The sequence below is a fragment of the Rutilus rutilus genome, assembly GCF_951802725.1.
Source record: "Rutilus rutilus genome assembly, chromosome: 17".
Lineage (NCBI taxonomy): Eukaryota > Metazoa > Chordata > Actinopteri > Cypriniformes > Leuciscidae > Rutilus > Rutilus rutilus.
The window spans coordinates 33716297-33743782 of record NC_140230.1 but is presented as its reverse complement, the minus strand read 5'-3'; the positions used below and the strand labels follow the sequence as shown (position 1 = coordinate 33743782).

The 27486-nt window shown below is 37.9% G+C and overlaps 2 protein-coding genes across 6 annotated transcripts in view; one reads left to right on the top strand and one right to left on the bottom strand.

The window, feature by feature from the left end:
• The window catches only part of ubr5 (ubiquitin protein ligase E3 component n-recognin 5), a 62118-nt gene extending 45541 nt beyond the window's left edge, over nt 1–16577 (bottom strand). For both annotated transcript variants that reach the window (XM_084385662.1, XM_084385663.1), the window contains exons 1-9: nt 16358–16577; nt 9910–9954; nt 9711–9792; nt 7114–7190; nt 4987–5106; nt 3916–4186; nt 3141–3300; nt 2886–3035; nt 1305–1516 (exon numbers count right to left, since the gene is read on the bottom strand). In XM_084385662.1, the coding sequence (XP_084241788.1) occupies nt 1305–1516; nt 2886–3035; nt 3141–3300; nt 3916–4186; nt 4987–5106; nt 7114–7190; nt 9711–9792; nt 9910–9954; nt 16358–16419 (1179 nt within the window). In that variant the 5' untranslated portion in view covers nt 16420–16577. The remainder of the gene's footprint in view (nt 1–1304; nt 1517–2885; nt 3036–3140; nt 3301–3915; nt 4187–4986; nt 5107–7113; nt 7191–9710; nt 9793–9909; nt 9955–16357) is intronic.
• Nucleotides 16578–20854: 4277 nt separating this feature from the next.
• On the top strand, nt 20855–26391 carry klf10 (Kruppel like factor 10). Of its 4 annotated transcripts, none has more exons than XM_084385300.1 (4): nt 20855–20990; nt 21406–21603; nt 23202–23736; nt 24503–26391. In XM_084385300.1, the coding sequence occupies exons 1-4, from the start codon at nt 20967–20969 to the stop codon at nt 24778–24780; spliced, it is 1035 nt and encodes a 344-aa protein (XP_084241426.1). In that variant the 5' UTR covers nt 20855–20966; the 3' UTR covers nt 24781–26391. The 4 variants fall into 4 exon arrangements, with proteins under 4 accessions (XP_084241426.1, XP_084241427.1, XP_084241425.1 ...); XM_084385301.1 differs by having other exon boundaries at nt 21403–21588; XM_084385299.1 differs by having other exon boundaries at nt 21403–21603.
• Nucleotides 26392–27486: the final 1095 nt, after the last annotated feature.

The following is a 27486-nucleotide window of genomic DNA, read 5'->3' as shown; positions in this document are numbered from 1 at the left end:
TAGAAATAAATTATTTATTAATAACTAAATTAATCCCAGGAAATTGGAGACTAATAATCTAAAGTGTTGTCCAAGCAGGCTGGCCATTACATTGAAAGGTCAAATAAAGATGTGCAAGATTATAAAAAAAAAAAAAAAAAAAAATTTAAAATCTAGCTTAAAATGCTCAAGCCAAGTTCTTAGAAAATGCAATCTTAAATTAGTTTCTGAAAAATGCTTATACCACTAAAAAGTTGTGATTAAATCAGGGTTAAGGTTGTTTACTAAAAATTAAACAACCATTTGTTACTTGAAATAGAATCACCATTAATAAAATAAAATAAAAATTTAAACGTATTTTAGCTAGTTGCCATGGCAACATTTCTCATTTTCAATTAGATTAACTTGAAGTACTAAAATAACTAAAACTAAAATAACTTAGAAACTAAAAAACTACATAGACGTAGTTAAAAAAAAAAAAAAAAAAAAATTAAAATAAAAACTGAAAAAATAACAACTAATTCAAAATATTAATAAAGACTAATCACTTTCAACTTAAAATAATTTAACAAAAATGGACAAGTTATACCATTTGACATGTGAATCTGAACTAATCTTGAAATGTCATAAAAGGTCAAATACGATATAAAAAAAAAACCAAACCTGACCTTGACATCAAGTAATGAGAATCTAAACAGGTGTTATAGCCATCACATTACAACAAAATGGCTTTTGCTAACACCACTGTGACCGACTCGAACAGGCTGACCAGTTTGCTGAACTTTTAAAAGAAATAAATAGAACTGAAAAAATAAAAATAAATATTATGCCAAACTATTTCTCCCACAAGCATTTCAGCCTTTTAATAAGACGTAGGCTCCACAAAAATAAAAGAAACTAAATGCAGAAACTGAAAACATGTTAATCATCATTGAACCAGAACAATTGACCATTAAAGGAATAGTACACCCAAAAATTATGCAAATTCTGTCATCATTTACTCAGCCTTATGTTGTTCCAAACCTTTATGCAGTGCTTTCTTCTGCTGAACACAAAAGAATGTTTTGGTTTCCATTGACTTTCTCTGTACTTTTTGTCAATATAATGGAAATAAATGGGTCTGGAAACTGTTCGGTTACCAACATCCTTCAAAATAGCTTTTATATTTTACAGAATAAAGTCAAAAAGGTCTGAAACTACATGAGGTTGAGTTAATGAAAACTTTCATTTTTGGTTTAATTTTCTGTTAAATGCATCACAACTTGAAATGCACCACAGTGATCGAACGTCAGGCAATCTAGCACAGTAAAGGCTTAAAGGCCCACCTTATCAGGCCACCACTGGAGCTCTTCCCCCAGAGTGACAGGGCTCTGCAGCGGCACGCTCTTCTTGTCAAGGCTCGGTTCTCCCTCGCGGCTGGTGGAGCCACGCTCCGCATCGAATGAGGCTCCATCCAGCCACCTCCTCTCTCGCAGCCTCAGGACCGACTCCCGCTCACGGAGCAGTTCAGAGTCTCTCTCTAAGGGGAGAAGGAGAACTGGTATGCAATAGGGTCACACCAGTGGGATAACAGTAAGCCACTCTCTGGGAAAGACCCTCGGAATAGTGAGATTTCATACAAATTAGATAAGTGACTATTATACGTAATAAAACTTAATTCTGCTGTACTTCTGTGACACCAAACACCAGAAACGACTGACCATTGTGCCGTAAATGACACCGCTGGTGAAAAGGATCCATGACCATTTAGGTGATGGTCCCCATTTTAAAAATGCTTGGGCTACATAGACACTATACTGAGTAATATCTGGCTTTGTCAGCTGCTGGGTTGCATTAGCAGCGGAAAAATCTTGCTGACGGGTGTCCAGCATTTGCTGAGATGTATGGGTATAAACTGCAGGGTCTTAATGGGGGACTGTCTGCACTGCAGGGCCTTTCGCAGAGGGCTCATTAGGGGAAACGACGACTATGACCATGCAGGACAATTGGACACTCTCTCAAAGCACAGACACTCACACACAACACAAACATGCAGCAAGGTATTTGATAGCCATGGATGCTGGTTTATGAAACATAATTTGGCTAAGTTATATCCAGTTTGTTTTTGTTTTTTTTGCGCATGATTCGACTGTAAAATAGAGTGGGACATGCCCTAAACTTAAGCGGTGTTATTAAGTTCAGTAGTTTCAGCAATGCAACTTGACACGTCACAATAGAATTCAGCTGATCAGAAATTAAGAGTCTGCAATATCAGTTTTATAATGATTTCTACTGTTTTAAGTGTTTTGAATTCAAGTGTCTCATAATATGAAGCTGTTTTCACTTGGATCATTTTGTTCAACTCATTCAAGTTTTAAAGCAACACCAAAGCACTTTTCCTCTTCGGTCCCCCTACAGGTTGTAAGCGGAATTGTACATTACCGCTGTCGTAAATAATTTAGCCTAGCGCAGCCTACTGTCGCACGCACGCTCGCTGTTTATCCAGCACCGGCTTTGGAATGAACGATGTCCACAGACAAGGTAGAGTATGTTGCATGAAAGTATGATGTATTGCGACATCAGAAACGAAGAAAAACAAAATACTGACTATTGTAACGCTTGCCTTAAACCAAGTCAAATTTGTAGTTTCTTATGTCTTATACGCTTATACACTTAAACGCTACCCGATCTGGCAAACTTGCATAGTGCGGTTATAGCATATAGGGCCGCAAAGCGAATGCAGAAGTGCCTTTCACCGTTTCAATAGCACCTTCCTCTTAGGTTTCATATCTGCATTAATGTGTTGCAAGTAGTTATATTAAACTACAACATTAACAAAGAGGTTGTGGCACGAGCAGTTCCACAAATCTTGCCACAAATCTCATAACACTGAGTGTATGCAAGCATGACTGTGTTTTGGCCTTTACCTCGTGAGGAGCCGAGACGAGACAAGGAAGAGCGTCGGAAAGAGGGGTAGCCAAAGTAGCTGATGTCCTCAGAGAACATGGCGTCCGCATCAATGATCACGCTAGGGTGGGCGGAGTGAATATCCGCGTCTAGAAGGGACATCAAGTCTTCTGTAGAAGTATGAAAGGTATTGTCAATGTCAAAGGTATTGTTGTTTGTTAGAGGTGAAAATGTCACAGTCTTAACTGTGACTCGTATATACGGTGTCTGTTTACCTCCAGGTAAGTAGGACTCGCTGGCCGTGTCATCTCCATCATCTCCATCCTCATCATCTCTGCTCAGCAGGTTGTTTACAGCCAAGTTCACATCAAGGTTTGTGCGCTGCAGCTCTCGAATAATGACACTTCTGGACTTTCCCTGAAGAACCACTTGGGCCTGGTTAGAGAAGAGGCAATCGATTACAAAATTTCCCAGGTCACATAACCCCTCTGTGTGTGTGTGTGTGTGTGTGTGTGTGTGTGTGTGTGTGTGTGTGTGTGTGTGTGTGTGTGTGTGTGTGTGTGTGTGTGTGTGTGTGTAAACCATTAAATATAAATGCATGCTAAACTGTGTGAAGGTTTGAAATAATTTAATAATTATTTATGATTATAAGAATAATAATTTATGCTTCACTAAGATTTTATTAATGTGAAAAGCTATATGAAACTTACATCGTAGTATTTATATTTCAAACCTTTACACACAACGTTTAGCAAGCATTTATATGTTAAATTATTTTCCAATAAAACAAGGGCAATAAAAAGGCTTTATTATCCAATTAAGTCAAATATTAATGTTTGGTTGCAGCCCTGGTTGTTTCACTAATATTATTTCAGCTTTTTAAACTGTCTCTAATGTTTCTCAGTTGAAAATGAATGGCTGTTGAGTGTAAAAATAAAATAAAAACGTTTTAGTGATTTATGTAAAAGAGTTACTAAATAGACCCATGGTAAGCACATCCAGCTTAAGAAGTCAGAAATAATGAACAGGCCTCCTGAAGCAAGAGTTTACCTGAGAGATGAGCTCCTCTGGGATGACAGAGGCTGGTATTACCGGCTGTGGCTGACTGCCCAGCAGGCCGGAGCCTCGATCTCTGCCAGTGCGGATCACGCGGGTCTGTCTGCGTGAATCTCGGGCTGCTGTGGAGGACCGGCCTGAAGATCCGCCTCCTCCAGCACCTCCTCCACCCCCTCCTCCGCTCCCGCTGCCTCCTCCTGAGCCTCCGCCGCCACTGCCCCCGCCGCCACTGCTGCCACCATTTACTCCTGAACTCCAGCGGCTCCTGTCAGGCACACCGACAATCAGGATCAGTATACGGCCAACAAGATACTCTCTGAGTGATATTGAACTCCAAAGGACCATGTTTAGGGACTCATGAATATGAGAGCATTAGGACTGATGTTTTTAAATAGTGTCTCTGATTAAAACTTCATTGTAAAAAACAAAAAAGTGATAAAATTGAAGTTAATTCTGTGAATCAGTTTAAAATTAATTCGCATGGGGACTCAAAATGTTAATTTTTCATATTTAAATGTTTCAGTAAAACAACATGTTGCAATTACAATATTATACTATATATATTAATAATAAAAATTATTATATCATATAAATAGTTTATAACTATGTATTCTATATTAGTTCATAAATTAAAATGATTAAATATTTTACTTGTTCATTTTAAAATTAAACATTTTCAATCTAATTTAAAATGACTACTTCTCCATTTTGTTTCTCATTACAAACACATACACACACACGTATATGTAAACTATAAAATATATAGTAAAAAAGTTATCAGATTGAAATTTGTTATTTTGATTAAAATTGATCTTTATTGCCCAGCTCTACTAGCATTTTAATTTTTCCTTAGTAATTTAGAGTCTCACATATAAAAAAAAAAACTAATATTTCTGGAAATGGGCTTTTAGTGTAAATATTTTCAGGAGGGGCTTTTACTGCATGCAAACAAAACAGAGGAAAATCATCTTTAAAACAGATTTCTTATAACCAAAGGCCCCACCGCATGTGAGGCTGCCAACATTACCTGATGGCTGCATTTCTGATAGCCCTGCCACAACTTACCCAAGGGTGTTGCCAGCCAGTCTGCCCAGTGTGTCAGAACCAGACAGGAACCAGGGCGGATCACTAGTCCTGCCTGGCCTGGAGCTCCTTCCTGCCCCTGAGACACTGCTCAACTTTGAACTGGAAACAAAAGATGGGAGATCAGTTACAAACCTATAGTCCCACAAGTGGGACCATCACAGAGCCTGGAGAGCCCAGTCCTACGAGCCAATCGGCCCTTTTGTACTGTGGGGCGACTAACATGGCAACACCCTTGGGAATCAGAACTGACTGCAGCTCATTCCTCAGGCAAGAGCTGTAGGAAAGGCTGGCAGGGAACTGCTAAAAATTTCCCCTAAATCATGTGCCATCATGCCCGCTAAATATTTTGGTCATATACAAACACTGTGGATTGCTTGCAGTTCACAAAAGGGGATTTGCACTGGTGCGACATAGCTTCAATCACAAAAACAACAGGAAGAGAAACACTAGCCCACCTGCTTAGTTCAAGCAAAACACCACAAACAAATCACTGCAATGGGCAGCAAAGCCGCCATAATGTTCGTAACAAGCTGTTTTGCTGTTTAGTTTTTCACTGAAGTGTTTAAATGCTCTTTTCAGACTCTGAAGTTTTGAATTTTATTAGTTACAATACATTTTCATAGATCTCTTAATTTAAAACATATATAATAATAATCATCATCATATGATATGCTCTTTAAAGTCTGTACCAGCAAATAATAAATCATTTTTAAGCAAGAATGTGCATTTGTTTTTCTATATTTCAATTAGGGATGCACCGAATATTCGGCCACCGAAAATTTTCGGCCGAAAATGGCCCAAAAGTGCATTTTCGGTTTTCGGCCGAAATACTTTTATCACCGAAACAATACGGCCGAAATGTTGTGATGACGCAAACAGCAGATACCGCGACCTGCACGTGCTTGTCTGAAGCAACATATCTGCGGTGTGGACGTATTTCAATATATCTGAGAGTGACCCACGGACAGCGATTTTCAAAACACAGGCATCCCAAGTCTTCCGGAAGTTCCGGGAGTCTCCCGCGTATTGATAGCGGCTCCCTGATGCCCGCAAATTAGTTTAAATCTCCCGGAATCGCGAGCGAGCATGAGCGCGCATACGTAGCGCGCGCGGCAAAGAGAGGGAGTGAGAGACCTTGTGTGTGTGTGCAGAGCAGCCGTCATTTCTCAGAGGTGTGTGTGTGTTTACCTTAGCTGTTTATGATTTTTGCAACTCACGTGCATGAGCATATAGGTGCAGATATTAATATGGGCTATGGCAGTATTGACCTAAATGCAGTTTGTTTTTATGAGAGAACATTTCATTTTTAAACCTTTCTGCAGGCCAGTAGGCTTTTACATTATTATTTAATGTACACATGAGTGGGGTCTAGTTAAACATTTAATTTTATACTTTGCAATGTGCTAAATAAATATTTGCATAAAATTTTAATTGATTTATTCTTTGAAACTTTAATATTAATTTATGCAATTTATGCAAAAAGTCATAGCCATAAATGCAATCGTACTAATAATTGGCATAATTTCTTTCGGTGTTTCGGTTTTCGGTTTTCGGCCTTGGTTTCCTCTTTTTCGGTTTTCGGTTTCGGCCAAGAATTTTCATTTCGGTGCATCCCTAATTTCAATAATAATAAAAAAAACATTGCTAATAAAACCAGACAACAAAAGGTAGCCAAACCTCTATAATAATGTTCTGAAGCCTGTAGATTCAGATTTACTGAGTTACTTCCATCTAAACCACAAAAGCCTAAATTTCACACCCTGTCATTAATAAGAATATTATACAATATAATACAAAAGCATTTTCGCCATTGCAACTATAGAAGGTTACATGTCTGGGATAATAACTGCATCGTATATAGTGTTTATATTTAAGTGCATTCATGCTATGCTAACACAATAATAAAAATAAACTTAAAGCCTACAACACAACCTTTAATCTAAACATATGGGTTGAAAAGTTAGCATACTTAGAACTAAAACAAACTTAATAGGTCAAAATTAATCCAGAGCAATCATAACCGAAAGGGACAGATCTAGTTTAGTTATTTTGCATGCCAGCTCAAACATGCATTTTCCATGTGTCTGACAGGTATTCATTTCTCACCCATCATTGCCATCAGGCTTGCCGAGCTCCAGTCGGTCGGGCTGGACAGCAAAGCTTATCCTGCAGATACGTCCATCCTGAAACAAAAAGAGTATATTATTTTCCACATTGCTCTGTGCTGATCAGACACAAGCAGTCGTTATTTATTCACCCTCATTTCGTTCCAACTTTCCAACTTTTCTTCAATGGAACAAAGCAAAAAAGCAGCACAGGAGCAGTAAAAAGGCAGTAAAGCTTGACAAACATGGTCAGTGTGAACTAGGGCTGTCACTTTTGAGAAAAATTAATTCGAACGGATATCCAGGGTTCCTGCAGGTTTCAGTTAGTCAAATTTAAGACCTTTTTAAGACCATAAAGATTTAAATTTAAGACCTACATTGCCAAAAAAATATTCAAATCAAAGAAGTCATTTTATTTCAATAAATTCAGTAATTGAAAAGGCATTAACTTAATTTACAGATAAAGCAATCACATTAGTAACCTTCCAGACCCAACAACGCGTGTCAGAGAAAAGAACAGAATCAGATATAATTTTTTTATAGAAAATTGTACTTTGCATATTATAGGCCTACTGTAAAAAACATAATCAGTTGATTTTAGTTGATCATAACTAGAGATGAAATGGCATGAACATTTCATTTAATTATTATAGTGCCAAAAATTACCACTGTTATCACAGAATCCTGTTCAAAAAGTACTAATACTACACAATGAAATCAATTCACCAAGTTTTGTCGAAAAACAGCAAATAACAAATAAAATTAGCATCAATACACACTAACATAAACATTAAAATAATACGATTAAAAATGATAGCCAGATTTTAAAAGTGTCTTGCAACATGTTATATACTAACATGTACAAGTTCAAATAAAGTTGACAAAAAAGGTTTTTATAAAAAGATAAACCTCACATATTTCAGACTTTAATTTATCTTTTTTGACTCATTCTTTTTATTAAAAATGATTTACTGACATTTACAATACAGTTTAGCTTATCTTTTATTATTAATAGTAAAACTCGGTCCGATTTTCCCGTGGCGTCTGTCGTTGCTATGCAACCATGCACTGCGCTCTCCACAATGACAAAAAAGTTTTAGTGGCTAATGGATTTCCACCGCCGAAAAACACTTGCTGTAAGCTCTGTTACAAGATTTATTTACGGAGAAGAGAAAAACCCCCGTAGTGTTTGGGTGCAACCGCATCCTTTATGTCTTTTTTTCATGTTGCTGCGCCTGGAAAAAAACCAAGCGCGTCGCTTCAATTATAAGCGCGCCGCTTCAATTCGCTTACCGCGCGCCTACATTTGAATGAACTTGAGCGCGAAAAAGACGCTATATGTGAACTGCCTCTTGGCGAGCGACTTCGATACTTTTTTGCTACTTTGTAATAACTTTCAGCGGCCAGCGTTTCTGGAAATGAACGAGGGTAAAATCTTTTTTAAGACCTGACTAAATGAAATGTAAGACCGCGGATGAAAATCTGGCTGTTTTTAAGACGTTTTAAGGCCTTAAATTTAAAGTTCAGAATTTAAGACTTTTTAAGACCCCGCGGGAACCCTGGATATCAAATATCAAGCAATGTATTAGAATATATTCGAATATCTACGAGTGAAATGTAAAATGAAGTTAACGAACAACCTCGATCCACCAGGAAACGCCACATGGTCGCTGAATTTCACTGCGCTTCATGAAGAGTTTTTCTTTTGCGTGAAAAGGCCGTTCGCCGGAGATGTGTTAAAAGAAAGCGGAGTGCATTCATGATTATTAGGCTACCGGTATAATAATCCTCCTGGCGCCGGGTCTGAGTGAGTAATTTACTCTCACCTTTGTTCTTTGATTAACATTAATGACACTTTAAGACCAGCCGCTGCTGACAGAGACGCGATCTGACACGCACGTGTCCCATTTTCTCACAAATCTCTACGTTCATTTAAGACTTTATTTAAATGATTTAAGACTGCTCTTATGAGGACACTCGACAAAACGGATATTTGGCATAATGTGTGTGTTATGGTTTGTTCAAGCCCAAAAGAGAACTCGATACTGACACTCGTCTTTTCTGTGGGTCGTGTCTGTGTGTGTGTGTGTGTGTGTGTGTGTGTGTGTGTGTGTAATAGGCAGGAATTACAGCGCGGCCTCTTTAGTCTTGTCGTTATCTTCCATTTTCAAAACAAGCTGGCTATTGGCTATTATTCGCTTGATTTGGTAATGGGCCTACGCTACAATACGTTTAGAGCGGCCGCTACTGGATGAGATGGCAAACAATAAAATAAAAAGCAAACGGTCTGATCATAGACTGTAAAAAATGCGCAAAACATGGCACTTTAAAAACCGGATAGTTTATTTATAGCTCGATTTCGGATATTTCACGTCATGTTCGAATGCATATTGGAATATCGAATAAAAAGTGACAGCCCTAGTGTGAACTTAAGTTTTATGAAGAAAAACAAACAAAACAAGCAGACTGATTTGGAGCAACACGAGTACAAGCAAATGGTATAAAATTCATATTTGGAGAAAATTGTTCCTTTAAAATAAGGAAAAAGCCTAAAGCGATGAATGATATAAATAACAGTGCTTGCATAGTAAATGTTACCTCAAGGAGGAATCCAGCATGATTTGGTCCAACCACACACTGCTTAAGTTTGGCCTGCTCCAACGGAATAAGGTGTGGATGACTGATGTGTGGACAGAGAAACGTTAGCCAAGTGTTTTTACAAAACTCAATACTTCATTGATGTGGAAAGAATTCTAAAACCACTGGGATTAAAATGTAAATACTTGGTAAAACATACCTGTTACAGTTGTATTTATTGAGCTTTTCCGACACTTCACGGAGCCTGTAAGACACAAAGGCATGCGATTAAAAACTCAATGTCCACAGTAAATGCCTAAAATAATAATGGTTTCATCCCAAATGAGGAACAGCCAAAACGTCTGAACTGAAACTGGCCAAAACCTTTGGAGGATTGAATATTATGGTTGAATAGAAAAACATAGGCGATGGAAGAAAAACTGAGAAACCGATTATGGCTACGGTCAGAGGAATTAAGTGGCCTTGGGTAGGTTATTTTACCCTTCACTTTACAATGCAAGAAATGATGTTAAAAAAGGGAAACTATCATCCTGCACTGTCATGTTTAATATACATGCATAATACATTTGGAAAAAGCAATTTCAAAAACTGAATACATCAGAATACTGGAGATACAAATAAAACGGGAGGCCTAGTTTAAGGTTAAAAAAACAAATGACTCCTAAGTCATAGCTTGTCTCATAATTTGTAATAAACATGTAGCCTAAATATTTGTAATGTTTTCACATAATATGGTCTTAATGTATCAGCAAATTAATCAAATGACGAATTATTTGACTCTTTAAGGCGCTCCCTTAAAGCTCAACAGGATTAAAAACAGCATACTTGTGCAAATACAAGCAGCCAATACATCCTTTTTAAATAATCATGCCTTAAAAAGAGAAAGCAGGACCAATCTGAAGTTTATAAGGATACAACAACTATAAAACTCGGGTAATAATAAAATGTAAGACAGTAAGTGGTGCAAGCCGCAATAGTGAAAGGGGAAAAAAGTAAATGAACAAAGGCTACACTGGAAATCTTCGCACTATCAAATAAAAAACATTTCATTAATGCATTAATGCATGCGATTTCATTAATGACTCTGCATGAAAGATAGAGAGATGTTTAGGCCCACTCCAAACAATCACACAAAAACAAAATGCAAACAATTTCAGCAAGGAAACCTTTGGTATAAGTGCACTGTGGGACAGATAACATACTTGGAAGGCCGCATGTTGTGCTGCAGCTTTCATATGAGTAAATGCAGATGCGCAGCAGACAGAGACATATGAAGAAAGAGTAGATTTGCAGCCCGGTCCAAATTGGCTGAGGAAAAAAGATTTTTTCTCAGATATTGGCCAACTTTAGCCCTTCAAGCTCTTCTTGGACCAAAAGCGTGTCAAATCAGCAGTAAAATTGTAATGCTACATACCAAAAACCTAGTGAGCTGACTAAATAGGCAGCATTTTAAGGCACCATAGGACCACATACACTTTGTGTGTAGACTAGAGCACCATGTATATGATAGAGGGATGCTGCCTATGTACGTAAAACGCTCCAAATAAATCCCTTGAGGTTTCATTTCAGGTAGGAGGACGCTACCTTAGAAGGCAGTAGAGCGCAAGGCACCTCACTAGGTTTTGGATCAGAGCCAATGTCTTTCTTGGCATACTCAGCACATCGGTACAGCAACATGCCTACAGCATCATCTAAACAATGATAAGTGATGGAGACACTACTGAACCCATTTACAACATCCATTGAACTCAAAAGACATGATATGTTTTAAAATGATGAAAAAAAGCTTAGTGGTTGTTTGCTAAATTGCATGGTCAGATTATTACATACAATCATCTAAACCCATCGGTGAGGCCTTCAGATCATCTCATTTCAATACAATCATTACAAACCACTGAGCATATCCCTCTGTATGTCTGGCCTCTGTAAATCAATTCAATATGAAAACAAGAGTAGTCCTGAAATGCATTTAATAGCTCGTCCAGAAAAAAAAGCCAAAAAACAATATTTTCCCATGATGCATAGTACATCATATTACAGGGCTCCAGACTGCAACCAAATGGTTGTATTTTGCAACCTTTTTTTCCTGCTGGTGAGACTAAATTTTGTAAGAGGTTGCACTGGTGCCACCACCACGTTTGCCCAACCGATAAGAAACGTCAAACCAAACAAAAGTGAAACGAAACCGCGCTACTCATTTGAGTTTCGCTTCGTGGACCGTTTATCAGCTCGGAGCAATACTAGACGGCGCAACACGAGCTCAGAACATGTACTCGTGGGCCGTTCTCTAACACACGACTGTAACTACACAGCGCGGTTAATTTGCCGTAAAATGAATAGCATCTCAGCGAGATCTAGTGGTAGGCATTCATATTCGGCTCATAATTCTGTAATAAACCACCGATATCAGATCAAACAGCACTGACATTGAAACCGTGAGCATTGTGCCATGAACGAACAAGTTATAGAAGGCTTTTCAATCCACAAATCACCAACATGCACCATGGATTTAAAGAAGCAATGCTAACTGTAACCATGGTATTGTGGCAGAAATAGTCTAATGGTTTTGTTTTTTTAAACATTTTTCATCTTAGGGTTCATACAATAGCCTGACTACGTCAGACTTCGTACTTCCGCTCAATTTCAGTTCGCTTCTGTACTCAGTCTGAGATATCGACCTGTTTCCTCCAGCCTCAAAACAGCCGGCCAATCAACGAACAGAGGGCGGGCTGAGAGCCGTGATGTAGACGCTGATTGTACCGTGGATGCGTAGTTTTACTTCACATAATCTGTCCAGTCCGGTATTTCGCTCGGTGGTTTTGGTTTTCGCATCATACATGTGTTTACAGTTGAAGTTCAATGCGGCTGAGTCGGCGCATAACACACTTCTTAACCAAACGTTATGTGATTGGCTTACGGGTAACCAATCATTTTAAACGCCCCCCCGCGAAGTAGCAGAGTTTGGTATTACCAGGCTATTCATACAACCTTAAAAGAGTGAAGCATTTTTAAGGGCTTTAAAGTGCTTCACACTTCTTCCAGCACCTCAAAGCTCTAAATATTATCCAATTTTAATGTTATTTTTATTGCGATGATTTGTAAAACTAAGTTTAAAGATGTAGGAAAACTCAAACTTAGTGGCAAACAAACACTTATTTAAAAAAAACAAACATGAAATTACCACTACAACCAGTAGACGGCAGTAGATGAGCACAGATTGACTTAGCCATTGACTTGGGGGGGGGGGGGTCTTAAAAAATAAAGACTTTTCTTCAAACTGTTACTGATTTACACAGTAAACAAGTAAAGAGTGCTCCTTTTACTTTACCTTTATGATTAAACAAAGATGGCACCACCATCTGTAGAACTTAATGGCACCAATGCTACTGCTCTAAAATGTTAGTCTGGAGCCCTGTCTTAAGCTGTAAGGGAAATACTTGGGAAAATGGGGGCTTAAAGCACTTTATTGGCATGACTGTTTTACATATTAACATTGCCAAAGCAACAATAACACATGCATACACAGCCTCTTTGCTTGCAAGCTTTGCAATGCATTGTACTTTCTGATACAGACTAAAAGCCCAACATCAGCTACAAAGACTAATACACACATACTGCAACAGAATATCCTTGCGCAGCAGCTACAGAGATCATGCTGAATCCAGCTTGAAGGGGACACGTGTGCAGAAAGGTCCCTCGATTCCTGTCAGAGCTGTGCAGCAGAAAAGCCTTCACGTCACAGCTCGTTATTGCAGGACGTATCAGTGAAGAATGAAGGATGAAAGTGTCCGCGTACAAGCTGAAACGTTAATGACTAGTGCAAGTTTACATCCGGTCTGGGGGGATCACAGATTGTAAAGAACACCACAATCTACACACATTAACGAGAAATGCAAGATGACAATATGTAAGCAGAGTGCTAAGTTTACTAACAAAAATGGCTCAATTGCATTTAGTCTTGATGCAATGCATGTTTTCCCTTTGTTGGAAATGATCACAAAGTCAGCATGAAACAAGTGTTCACAACATTTTAAATTCCAAATTTCCAAAACGCTTACTATTCTTTTAATATCGTGACTATCAATTGCCTAAAAATGACACCAATTACCTCATATATAAACAAAACAGCACCCCAAAATAATTAGTACTCTCAATTACTCAAAAGCCACAGCAACGCATCAGACCATTTAGGAAAATAAGACATAAGTATTGTCATTTTACGGTTTAAAAAATGTTTTATACTTATAAAATATTTAATCATTTACATTTAGGCTACATTTAGGCTATAGTAACCTATACATTACAATTCAGAGCAGTGTTTCCCAACCTTTGTTTTGATAAGTATAATTCCCAATTATTTTTGGGACACCACTATATAAAAATATGACAAAATTGCACAAGCATGCATTGCTTCAAATGGCATATTAAAACTAGATATTATATTAAAAGTAGTACTCACATTTACTGTGAAACTTGAGCTTAAGTTATATGATGATGTTGGTAATGATAAAACAACTAATTTAATGTCGCTAAACCGTCGAAGTTGGTATTGTGGCTTTATATAACTATGGTTAGACACATGCACGTGTCATTATTAGCCTAACATTTTATGAAAAATCAAGCTCAAATGACAGATAGGCTATATGTTGTCTGTCATCTAAAGCAGTGCATCGCATTACATTTTCATCAACTTGCAGGATAATATAGGTTTAAGTTTATTGTAGCTATATGGGTGCTCGGTTTTCTTGTTGAAATCTTATCAAAATGTCATGATACAAAAGATGGAGCGCTATGCACACAGGATATTTAAAACAGCATATTTGCTTCAACTAGATGACAAATACCAGATTAAGACTCCGCTCTTCATATACAAAAAAAAAAACATTAGCCTTTATGGACTTAGTGTTTCTTGAGTGCAGAAAACACTGTACTTTTACTCACGCATCAGTTCTTTATTTACCCTTGCATTGCAAACAAGCAGAGACAGTCTCCAAACTGTGCATGTCACGTTATTCACAATAGAGGCGGGTGGAGTTATGAGGTTTGACTGACAGTTTGAGAAGCCAATAGAGTTACGAGGTTTAGTCCGAACCCCTTTACATGCTTTTGTTTTGGTTAAACATTCGTAAAACCCACATACAGACATAAAGGTAACCAACAGCATTCATTTTATAAAACTAAAATGACGAGATTTAGAGATAAGAGGTTTCGGCCGACAACGATGATTATATTCTTATTTATTTTTAGGAATTTGCTCATTTTCTACGGCTCACCTGACAACTTGTCATGGGAAACACTGATTTAGAGAGATCTGTTATCAGAGGTGATTGTGTCCAAGTATTGTCCATATTTCAGAAATGTACAGATCAAAGATAATACAAATCATGCAGTTAGCTAACATCCTGAATTAATTTAAGGAAACAAACAATGAGCTCATTAAAGTAATTACAAGTTGTGATGATAGTAATGTTACTATACAAATTCAATATAAAAATATTCATAATGCATTGCACACACAAATATGTGTGTGTAAGGTCTCATGTTTTTAATATAGTGTCTAAAGGCAAAATTATATTTAAACCTTTGTGGATCTCATTTAGCTATATAATACGTACGCCTGATAGGCTATACATTTCCAAAACTGAGAACAAAATAAGCATTTTAAGGGATCTTTGGTGGGCTAGAAGTATATTAAAGTGGAATGCTTGGAGACTTGCAGTGGGAAAACCCCAACACACAGCTTTGAAAGAAACATCATTAAACAGCAGATTCCCAACACCCATTTTGTCCAAAGATGCCTTCAGTGTTACACTGGCCATCAGCTGAACACATGGGTTCCTCATGCAGCTGTCATCATCAGCCATAGCAATCACCTCCACGACCAACTGCATGGGATCATTCGGACTAGTCAAGTTGACGAAAATTACGTCCTTTAAATAATTTCAAGTGTTAAACAAACAGTACCTATCAGTGACGTTACAACTAAAGCTTTCGGAATGGGTTTTTTACATGTCACGAGTCATGACAAAGAAATAAAACTCTGCTCAAGATCTATGAAAACGTTACACAAAAACATTGCAATTCTTTATCTAGAGACCATCTTTAGCAGAAAACATCGCGTCTTCGCGTTTATAGGCAACTGTCATAACGAACTGTTCACCAATCCAACCCTGGATATCAAACAATCCGTACGGGTAAGCATCAAAACAGTGATTGTGATATCATTTCCAACAAATTTATTGAGGATAAATTAATTAACGTTAAACAGATGAGCTCGCGGAGTGCTAAAGGCTAACCGGCTAACCTGAGAGGATTTTATTCGTCAATTCTGTTCACATTCATTCGGTGTATCATATAGAACTTAAGTTTAACCTAATAAATAAAGCGTACATTTGAAATACAAGTCTTTATTTGGGGTGTGAAAGTATGAATTTATCGCAGTTCCCTCTCTTTTCACCTCCCCATCCCCCAACCCGCATTGTGTCTCCAGTCAGCCGGGCCTCGTTATTTTTAGACCCAAATGCCCAACCTTGAGCGTTTGCAACAGCCCTAAAATCCTCTATATATTTTATTAACACTTTTTGAAAACCCTTTCACCTCATTCAAGGGTAAATACTGATTGTAAACCGCTTCTTTCTTATAAATACCTGTCATTTAGCTGGTCTTCGGTCCCGGGTAACGGGTGAACCACGAAGTGAATGGACGTCATGGACACGGTCCCGGGTAAATTAATTTGTGGGGGGATTTTTTCTTTTCTTTACGGGTTAGGTTTGAGAATGTGTTTTCTTCGCTAAAAGCAACCGAAGAGCTGAAATATACAACCTCCTCATCCACATGCCGCCATCTTAACTCTGTTTAAGCTTCTTTGGGTCTGTTGGAAAGGATGCGCGTGTAACGGCGACGCTGATTGGTTGAGAGAAAGCATGTGTTGGGGAAGTGGATTGGCTGAGAGGGATAAAGACAGGGAAGAGGGGCGGGGTCAAGGGTTTATTTCCCATGTGTTGTCATTGTGTTGGCGTCGAGTGATCTGAGTCATTGTAGTAAATAAATTCACGGTTATTGCCGTGTTATCTCTGGAAGCTCGTTTTGTTTCGTCACATACGAAACAAAATCGTTCTTTTGTAAATCATAATTGCGGAATTATGGCATGCTGAGCTATATTTATGAGTTGAAAAGTCGATATTGAGACGTAAAAGTCAAAAAGTCGACATTTTTGACAGCGTATGTGTGTGTGTGTTTGTGGCTATACTTGTGAGGGCCAAATGTCCTCACTTATATAGTGAACTATTATGACAACCTACTTGTGAGGACATTTTACCGGTCCTCACTTGTTAAAAGGCTTGAAAAAAAATGACTTAGAAATTTACTTTATTAATGCTGGTAATGTATCTTGGCATACTGATAAATCCCCTAATGCTTAAAATAATAAGATGGCCTCTAAAGAGATTCTAGCTGGTAATGAAAAGTGTGATGGCCTACATTAAAGGTCAGTTGAACCTTCTTAATGTAGATGTTACGACTTTCTGTTACATCTTTCTGTTCTAATATTAATATCACACAGGAACTGGAGCAGAACATGGTATAGGCTAAGCTAAAAAAAGAGACCAATGCTATATATATATATATATATATATATATATATATATATATATATATATATATATATATATATATATATATATTTATTTATTATGGAAAAAAGGCAATCTATATTTTCATTGGTTGTCTTAGACTTTTTGTCACAAATATTCTGCGGAGTGAGACTGAGCAGGTAAATGCATAGCTAGTAATTCAAAATCTCTGAATCATTATTTTAATCGCAAAACACCAAAATATAATTTGTAAAGCTGTAAATGCCAGGGTAAATGTATCATGTAACGTCCAGCAGGTGTCAGCGTTTTCCTTCTCAATCACTTTCTCCTATATAGAATTACAGTAATACTCTGTTTTATTTCACCCCAAATACAGGACAACTGAAGAAAATGCTGTCTCATCTTACCCTCACCCTCCACATGGTCCGTGTTTTATCGCTGATTTCTTTTGAATGAAATTATGACCAATAAAAAATAATCTTTGGCCTCCTTCTTAAAAACAAATGTAATGATTTTTATGTTTTATGTTATATAGATATACAAAGTGTCTGTTTTCTGTGAAAACTATATATTCTAAAGTTCATCATTCATTATTCAAGCAGGCACTAACTGATAAATACATTTTGTCAAAGATATTGTACATTTGTTATCTGGACTATTATCTTGTTCATTAATGTTGGTTATTTGTATAATGAAGATATCTGGTTTCATGGATAATGACATTAAATATCTGTGTGAGTTTATCTTCAGTGACATCAACACTCAAGGACAATCAATGCAGACAGGTCCAGTCTGATGTTATTTTTAACCAAAACTTTGTTTAGTGAGTTAAAAAGTGACTTTGTGCAAACACGTCACATGCTATACTGGGAATCATTTGGGTTCCTGAGTTTAGTGCACTTTGTGCTTAGATGAGAATCTGCAAACAGGAAAAATTCAGTGGGCTAAAAATAGTGAGCAACTTCAGGATGAAATGTGCTCCTCCAATCCCGATTGGTCAGTCGCTCCATCGGCGGTCTAACATTTGATTGATCACTGTCCCAGGAAACTGATTTTAGCTGTGCTAGTTTCATATCATCTCTCTGCATGTTCCTCATTTCAGTCCACACATCTTTTTTCATGCATCATAAAATTGTTTAAAGTCAAATCAATGTTTAATGTCCATGTTTTTATTCATTTCATAAGCAGTCACTATTTGTTTCAAATAAAGCCAGCATGAAACAGAAGTTGTGATCATCTTTTCTTTCATATTGTGACGTATATGAGAGGCCCAGTTTACACCTATGGTATTACGATGCATTTTGGTCGATCGGATCACAGGTTGTAACCTAATGTGTTGTAAGGATGCATTCGACACAGGTTAACTTGAACGAATATATTTAATTTAGAGGGAAACGCAAAAAGAATACAGAATGGCACAGCATAACTCAGCCTCTGTCCAACTCTGTGTGACTGCCAGGGGAAACCCCAAACCTGGGTCTTAAAGGAACATACCCCCAGACCATTACAAAGTGGACGACGCTAAATACAGGTGTAAATTGGGTCTAAAACGTTTTGAGCTTGTCCACTTTTGACCAGAGGTAGTTGAAAACGCATTAGACCGGACTGCTGTCGTAGTGTAAACGCTCATGTGTTCAAACAGCCACAAAAAGACTCTCCTACTGACCTAATGCCTAAACATTATGGGAAGCACTCTAGCCAGACGGGATTTAAACTTTGTCGGCTGAAGATCCGAGTTTGTTTTGAAGACGAAAGACGTACCAAGCACAATGTTCTCTCACCATTCCTGATTTCTAACACACACTCACAGCGTTCGGCTGGTCTTCTGGCTGTCAGAGCAGAAACGAAAGCTGACGCGCCGTATGTTTTTCTGTTGTCTTCGGTGCATTTTTTATGTAAATTGCATTTTATTTTGTCCATTAGATCAAAAGATCTGAAAAACCCATACATTTACCCGCCCATAGACCCTCCCCTCGAAGAAAGCAGGACAGAAGTGGTTGAAAGTGGACAAAAGAGACGGATTAAAACACCAACGGGTCTGTGTCTCCCTCGTCTACTTGTGATCCGATCGACCAAAACGCATCTTAATACCAGGTGTATCAACAGGGCTTCGTGACACAGCTTCTTGAACAAGAACAAATGTAGGACAGGGCCTGGTTTTGTCAATGGGGAATTGTTTAGATGGTTGTGATGGTTTGCTATTGGTGGATCTCATGTGAGTGACAGGTTGCCCCGCCCTCGCGCCAGTAACACATCATCAGAGAAGAGAAGAGGGAGGGGAAGTTATTCTGATTCAAGATTACAAGACACATTTATAAAAAAAAGATGTGCGCAGATAAATCATTTACAATAAATACTGCAATATTCCATAAAAAATAAGAATGGTCCATTTTGATTTCATGATGACTTTAATGCTTAATAATATCTGCACACTTTGCCTAAGCTTGTTTGTGTGGTCACATGTGTAGTAATATGATCACCAACTGAGAAGTCACCAAAATAACTCTGTCTGTGACACATTCCAGATCAGCATCTATGCCGTTGAGTAAAGTACATGAGCAAAAGCGTATTTGGCCTCAGTCCGAATGCTCTAGATTTACACATGCACTCATACAAATCTAGGGCAAGGTTCAATCCAGTAACTCAGGCCTCAGATGATCCGTTAATGCTGGAGAGGGAAGCCGGTGTCGTTTAACACTATTATAAAATGTTATCAGGAATCTAGTTTGAGCAGAATGTGCTTCAGCAGAGAGAATAAACCAGCATCCCTGATAGATTGTCGGTATTATGTTACGCTTTGGGTTTGGACTGTTGGGTAACTGTTATATAAGAGCTTACTAAACCAAGGATGTTGGCTAACCAAATATTCAAGAAGGGGGAGACTGACTGCAAAGGTTTTAAAGAGGTAATTCACCCACAAATGACAATTCTGTCATCATTTACTCACCCTCATGTTGTTCCAAACCTGTATGAAATTCTGTCTTCTGTTGAACACAAAAGAAAATATTGTAAAGAATGTTGGTAATCAAACATTTGACGGTTGCATTGACTTCCAGGGGGGAAAACAAAGTCATCGAGGACCAGAAAATGTTTGGTTACCAATATTCTTCAAAATATCTTCTTTTGTATTTAGCAGAAGAAAGAAACTCATACAGATTTGGAGCAACATGAGGGTGAGTAAGTGATGACATAATGTTCATGTTTGGGTGAACTGTCCCTTTAATGGAGAAACGCTCATTTCTTTAGCATTAGTTAAATAATGATGAATTATTGGAAGATATTACCCAGTGCTATGAGTATGAAGAAAATAACGCCCTTTTTAAGGCTCGGTGAATTAAACATGAGAGTAATATGAATCAGGTTCAGCAGGGATATATCAGTTTGTATATCTGGACGAACAGCTGACCGTCTGTGTATCACCCGCACACACTGCGCGGATCACACACTGATCACGCACCGACACTCTCTCCTCATTGGCTAACGCTCAGCACACATTTGTCGATGATTGGCTGGAGATGAAACCACGCCCACACGGCCCCGGCTCGGTTTTCTGAAATATGTGAATGAATCTAAAGCTCAAGAAACGGTCACAGTATGTATGTGTCATAATGAGACATAGGTGTTCAGTCACAATAATAAACGAGAGATATAATACAGCATCAGTATGTCATCATCACTATCTGAAATTGTAAGTAAACTATCTATGCTTAAGAATTGTAATTCTTTCTGCAGTTAATCAATAATCTGTTTAACTTCGTACTTGCCGGAGATGCAGATATTGGCTAATGCTTTCTTTTTGTTTGATTTGTATTATATTTATTTAAGTTGTTTATTTATGTTTATTAAATGCTAATTTAGAATAAATTTAAATTGATGATTATGAATATCTATAATTTTTTACAAAACTACCTTGATTTTTTTTTTTAAGTATTAAAACTAAAACATTATTATTATTATATAAAGAATATTTTAAAACAATATAATAGGCCTAAAGTATTCCATTTTAGCTACTTTGTGAAGTTATGCTAATTGTCCATTTCAGGCATCGCTTCCATATCATTATATTCATGATCTTTTCTTCCGGATACTTTCACATCTAGCAGCGTGTGACATGTACAGACACCGACAGGAGACATTCAGAAGCTGTGGAGGCCCTGATATCCATGAACATTGACTGGGATTCGGGAAATGTCCAGGAGAGGGAATTTCGTCCCTTGACACCTTCCTCTGAAGCCTGTGAGGATTCAGTGTGTTCAGTCACGGCTGATTTCCACCAGTCGCCCTTCGTGAGTGAGACAGAGGTGAAGCACACAGACAGATCCAGGTCATATTTCAACCCAGTATCACACACAAAAATAGTATTTTAATAAAAATAATGCACATTTAATTCTCAATACTACAACACAATCTTATGCAAATCTCCAACTCATTACTGTATTATTATTTAATCTGTAATGTAAATATGTATATTTTTGTATTGCATTTAATATTTATATAATTTATATTATATAATAAAAACATTTTAAAGTCCCCCTGTGGTGAAAATCAAGCTTTTAATGTTTATATGTGGTGTTTTTAGTATACTTTAAGACAAACCATGTGTAAATTCATAAGTCGACACCATTGCTGAGTATTTTCTCCTTAAAACTGCAGTGAACCAAAGACAATCGCTGGTGTTTCTGACGTCACAAACTACCTTGTAACCAATCAGATCAACGGGGCTCATTTGCATATTCATAGTACCGCGGGGCTCATTTGCATATTCATAGTACCGCGTATACTAAATGAGGCACGGGTGTCGGGTTACATTCAAGCAATTTTAAGGCATTTCAGTATGTCATTTTGATGTTTTTGATGTTTTATTAACAAAGTTCGGGAGGAGCACGTTCAGATAATTAACCTAAAGTAACACAAGAGGAGCGCACTCAGTTAATCAACCAATTACCAAAACAAGAGGTAGCCTATATATACAGCAGACTTACCGCCGTTCATTGACAGTTTAACACCACCCCGTCTCCTCACTTCTAGTCCTAACCACTCTTACAACAACCGAGGGGAATACTCTGGGTTCGGGCTAATAATCCGAGCTAGGATCTCTCCACCGGACAGCACGCCAAATACGCATAACCTTTACTCCACTTAATTACATGTAAGTGTGAACTCGTGAATTCACTACTGGGGGACTTTAAGATATAAAGAATATTGTATAGTAGTAATATAATAAGGTATTATATTTGGTAGTTCTACTTTGTGAAGTCATGGAAAAAGAAATGATCTTATAGTTAAGACTGTACAGACTCAGTCACAAGATATTCAGAATCTGAATATCATTATTTAAAATGTAAAATAATTATGTGTGTGTGTGTGTATATTACAGTAATAAAGTAAAAACCGGGACTGCATGTCAGTAATCGAATGAGATTCTGACTGAAATGACCAAAATCAAAAGTAAAACATTTAAAAGATTACAGTAATTCAAGTTGTGCTTGATGGCACATATATAATAATCAAAATTTAATGGCACAATATGACCTGAATGTGTTTTTGTGAGATTCACTCACAAAAACCTGCATGCGGAAATGAAAAGGCAGCCTGTCAATATATATACTGTATTCTTAAATATAAAGATTCCAAAAGTTTTTTTTTTTTTTTTTGTAGAGAACCACCATTTTGGGTTCTATAAAGAACCTTTCAGTGAACAGTTCTCAGTGTCAAGTACATTTAACTAATCCAAAGAACAAATAAAGAAGATTTTGTGCTATGGAAAGCTTCCCAATGCCAATAAAGAACCTTTATTTGTTACGAGTAAGGTAATCTGGCCAATCATTTGCATTAGTAAATGATTAATAAATTAGTAATGTCAAGAAACATTCATGAACTGGTCGTTGTTTTATTTCAGGCAGTGTCGTGCATGACTCCACCGCACAGTCCCGACTGTGACCAACACCAGGGGTCAGGGGTCACCAGATCTCGAGCCATCAGTGTGATCCGCCACACGTCAGATGCACTGAGTCAGAGCGCCAGTGAATCAGCAGTAACCCTCCAGCCTCTCAGATCTGATCCCCCATCAGCCCCTGCTGCAATGGTGTCCGATTCTTCTTCTGGAAGCATGCCATCAGTTTCAGTCTTCCAGACGCTTCCACTCTCTCAATCCTTTGCTGGTTCGGCAAGCGTTTGTCAGTCGTCTGTGGTGTTTGTGGCCGGTCTGATGGCCGAAGGTTCAGTCGTGGTAATTCTGCCCCCTAAACAAACACCTTCACGTGGTTTGAAGTTTCCCGCCATCGCTCCCGCTCCCGTCCACAACTCCTCCGCAAACAGACCCGCGTCTGAATCCGCTCCGCCACGGACTCGGGACTATGTCTGCACTCACCCGCACTGTGGGAAAACATACTTCAAAAGCTCCCACCTGAAAGCACACCTGAGGACACACACAGGTAGAGAGAAGGACGCTTCTTCAGCTCTATTCCAATAGTGGCCAGAAGTGATGTCCGGCCTAGAAAACCTGACCTTTCACCCCTTAATCAGATATTATTCAAGATTTTGTAAGCATAATGCATAGTTGTGCTTGGAGTCGGTTGTTTTATGAAACATGCCAAATTGTGCCGATCATTTTTTTGCCAGGCTGTCATACAAAGAAACTATGAATGCATGCATAAAAAGAGAGAACCAATGAAATATTAATAATTGATAATGTTGTAGTCAATGTATGCTTTTTGTGTTTATTTTTATATGCAAATTTTCACTTTGACAGATTCCAAGTTTAGTGTTTTGCTATTCCCTCATATTTAAAATAAAATAAAAATAGTGTCATATTTTGATGGTTTAATTGAACTTTAAGGGTCATTTATAAACAAATATCCTCACCGGACATCACTTTTGGACAATACTGTATGTATTTAAATTGTATGTCATATTTTCATAAGTTTGGAATACAGAGTTTTTACATGAGATGCATATCTGTCAGTCATGCATATACATTTTAAATGCAATTCATATACATAAAAAATGTAGGCCTACATCTTACATTTAAGCCAATATAACTGATATATATGCATGATAGATGTGTGTATATATATAAATGCTTGCATAAGATATATATGCACGAGATATATGTGCATGTTTGCATGATTTAGATCAGTGCTTCTCAATTGGCTAAGTTACAACCTCAAAGTTGTTTCCTGTACATGTCTTGTCCTCCAGGTGAGAAGCCGTTCAGGTGCTGCTGGGACGGATGCTTGAGGCGCTTTGCCAGATCTGATGAACTTTCACGTCATCGGCGCTCACACACGGGAGAGAAGCGTTTCGCCTGCCCCGTATGCCACAGTCGCTTTGTGCGCAGCGACCACCTGGCAAAACACACACGCCGCCATCTAACAGCCAGGAGAACACCAGTGTGGCAGCAGGAGCTTCGCCATCTTAACAACATCGCCGGTCTGAGTCGATCCCTGCAGCCTCTGGCTCCCAAGACTGAGAGCTGACAGACCCAAACAAGGAGACGTCCTTGTGAATGCATCTGGACTATTTTGTTTAAATCGTTTATTTTATACACACACACACACACACACACACACACACACACACACACACACAACCATTCAAAAGTTGGAATTATTACGATTCTTTTTATGCTTTTGAAAGAAGTCTCTTCTGCCCACCAAGGCTGCATTTATTTGTTCAAAAATACAGTAAAATCAGTAATACTGTGAAATATTCATGCAATTTAAAATACCGGTGAATATATTTTAAAATGATTCCTGTGATCAAAACTGAATTTTCAGCATCATTTCTGAAATATTTATAATATTCTTTAAAATATTGTCTCAACTTTTGCCTGTTTTTTTTTTTATAACTAGAAATATGGCAGCAAGAGACACAACTCACCTATATTTCACTATATTACAAGAATATTGTTTAGTAACACTTTAAAGTAAGGTTAACATTTGTTAACTACATTACATACTTCTAGAGCCAACATGAACAATGAACCGTAGTATTTTTATTAACTAAGATTAACGACGACTAAACAGTGCAACAAATGTATTTTCAGTTCGTGCATTTACTAACGGGACTTTACAATAAAGTGCTACTTTTATTTGCTCGCTTTTAAATGCAATGCCATGAAGTTGGATTGTTTTTTGTTGTTTTTTTGCAAAATAGAAATAAATGAGTCTTTTTTTAACATTGTTTTTTCAGTAGTATGACAAAAATACTAATTTGCAAATCTCACTTGTGCGCTTAAACCGGCTTTTGTAACATACATTGCAACTCTGAAGCGTACAAAAGCAGATGATCACTAACCTAAGATGATCTAAATGAAGTTTCTAGCTATTTACTCAAGTTTAAAAGTGAACTTTTACAGTAAAGGAAGCATTAAATGATTCAACAAGGCCACTTAATGCCATTTTATTGACAGCAAAATCTGTACATGGTAAAATGCTGTAAACGCCAAACAGTCTATAATTTATGCTCTGACACCGAAAAACTAAAACACATTTCACATATCCAATTCCTTTTCATCTGTTGACAAAAGAGGCACTCGCCTGGATCCTGCAAGTAAAGAGCAACACTGCAAATCCTCTCACTTCAACCAGCACCACTTGCTCCAACCATCTTCAACACTTCCCCGAGACAAAAGCAGAGAGACGTCCTGGACAGAACACATGTAATGCGGAGAGACAATGCTTGAGATCCCGAGCTGCAGCCGACGCTCGTAGACTACAGAAAAGCAACAACTCGGACCCGAAAGACCCTTCTTCTAGCTATAGCGATCTCAATTTTGTGCAATATTATATCTACAGTTCATAACACTATGAATTCCTTACTGCACTGCACACACCTTCTTTCCTTACAATGCAACAACTTGCTCGTCACAGCAATGCAACACACACAAATATGTACAACTGTACAAGACGCTTGGCGTTCGCATACTTGCACAAGGTGCGTTCTGGGCGTGAGATTACAACGTTGCCATTGTATTCTGTCCACAAACACACTAGCTCTGCTGCACTATTAATGCAACAGTTCAAATAGGACGAAGATCACAATTATCCAGTTTAAAACATCACATTCTGGATACAAACAAAAAACAAGTGCACATTTCTTGAAAAGCATCTGATGTTGTCATGAAACTAGACTTGAGGTTTAATAAATATCTTCCCCCTTTTGGGTTCATGATTGATTCACTTAAGAGGAAATATATGCAATGTGTATATATATATATATATATATATATATATATATATATATATATATATATATATTTTTTTTAGGGGTGGCACGGTACATGAAAAAACATCCGAACCGTTCGGTTCGGTGCGTGTGTGCGTCGCACGGTTCGACTTCGATGCATGCGCAATGTGGCCTCGTGCCCGTGCTAATACGATGCTAAATCATAAATCAGATGTATGTAGAATAACATTATGATGTCCAGCAATCGATTTAAATAGTACACTGGGTTTACTTAGACATTTAATGAGATCTACTCCACTATGTTGTTTTTTCACGTGAATAAATACATAGGTCGACTGTTTCACAAATGTGGCCTACTTTAATGGTCCAGTGGCAGAACTCTTGCCAAGCGTGTCATAGGCTCATCAAAACCGATTATGTTTATCAGTGGTTGTATATCAAGCAGGGACAGATTTGTGTGATTTCACCGGAACGAATAGAGAGTCTCCTCAACGGATCGAAGCGCGCGTCCGAGTGAAGACTGTGCGGCGTGTGCGCGAGCCACAAGAGAACACTGTATCAGCGCAACTGATCGCAGCGGCAACGAGCACTTTGATCACTTGATTAAAAAAATAATAATTTCAGCGCTAGATTGCTTCTTATTTAACAAGCGAACGAAACGAATGATTTGCTAAGTAAACTGGAGATGTTTTATTTATTTGTATTGGTACATCCGTGCCGCGAGATGTTTCAAAAGTGGTGGGGACAATATCGACCATGGGGTACATCATGTCCCGCCCGCAAATTACGCCTATGATGACGAGACACGAGGAGAAATTGACAAAGAACTGTCCGACACAGCCCGCGTAGCTCTCCAGATGGATGACAGTTTCCTCACGGTGACCGCTCACTCACTATATTACTTCGAAATGGGATATGAGAAGCTGCGTTTTGCAAACACGCCCCATTTATGAAATAAATCAATTAATAATTAGATAATTAAGCTATATATCATA

Coding starts and splice junctions, on each gene's coding strand:
- klf10 (XM_084385299.1), top strand. CDS start 20,967: ATGTCATCATCACTATCTGAAATT. Junction 20,991..21,402: donor CATCATCACTATCTGAAATT/GTAAGTAAACTA, acceptor TTTCACATCTAG/CAGCGTGTGACATGTACAGA. Junction 21,604..23,201: donor CCTTCGTGAGTGAGACAGAG/GTGAAGCACACA, acceptor GTTTTATTTCAG/GCAGTGTCGTGCATGACTCC.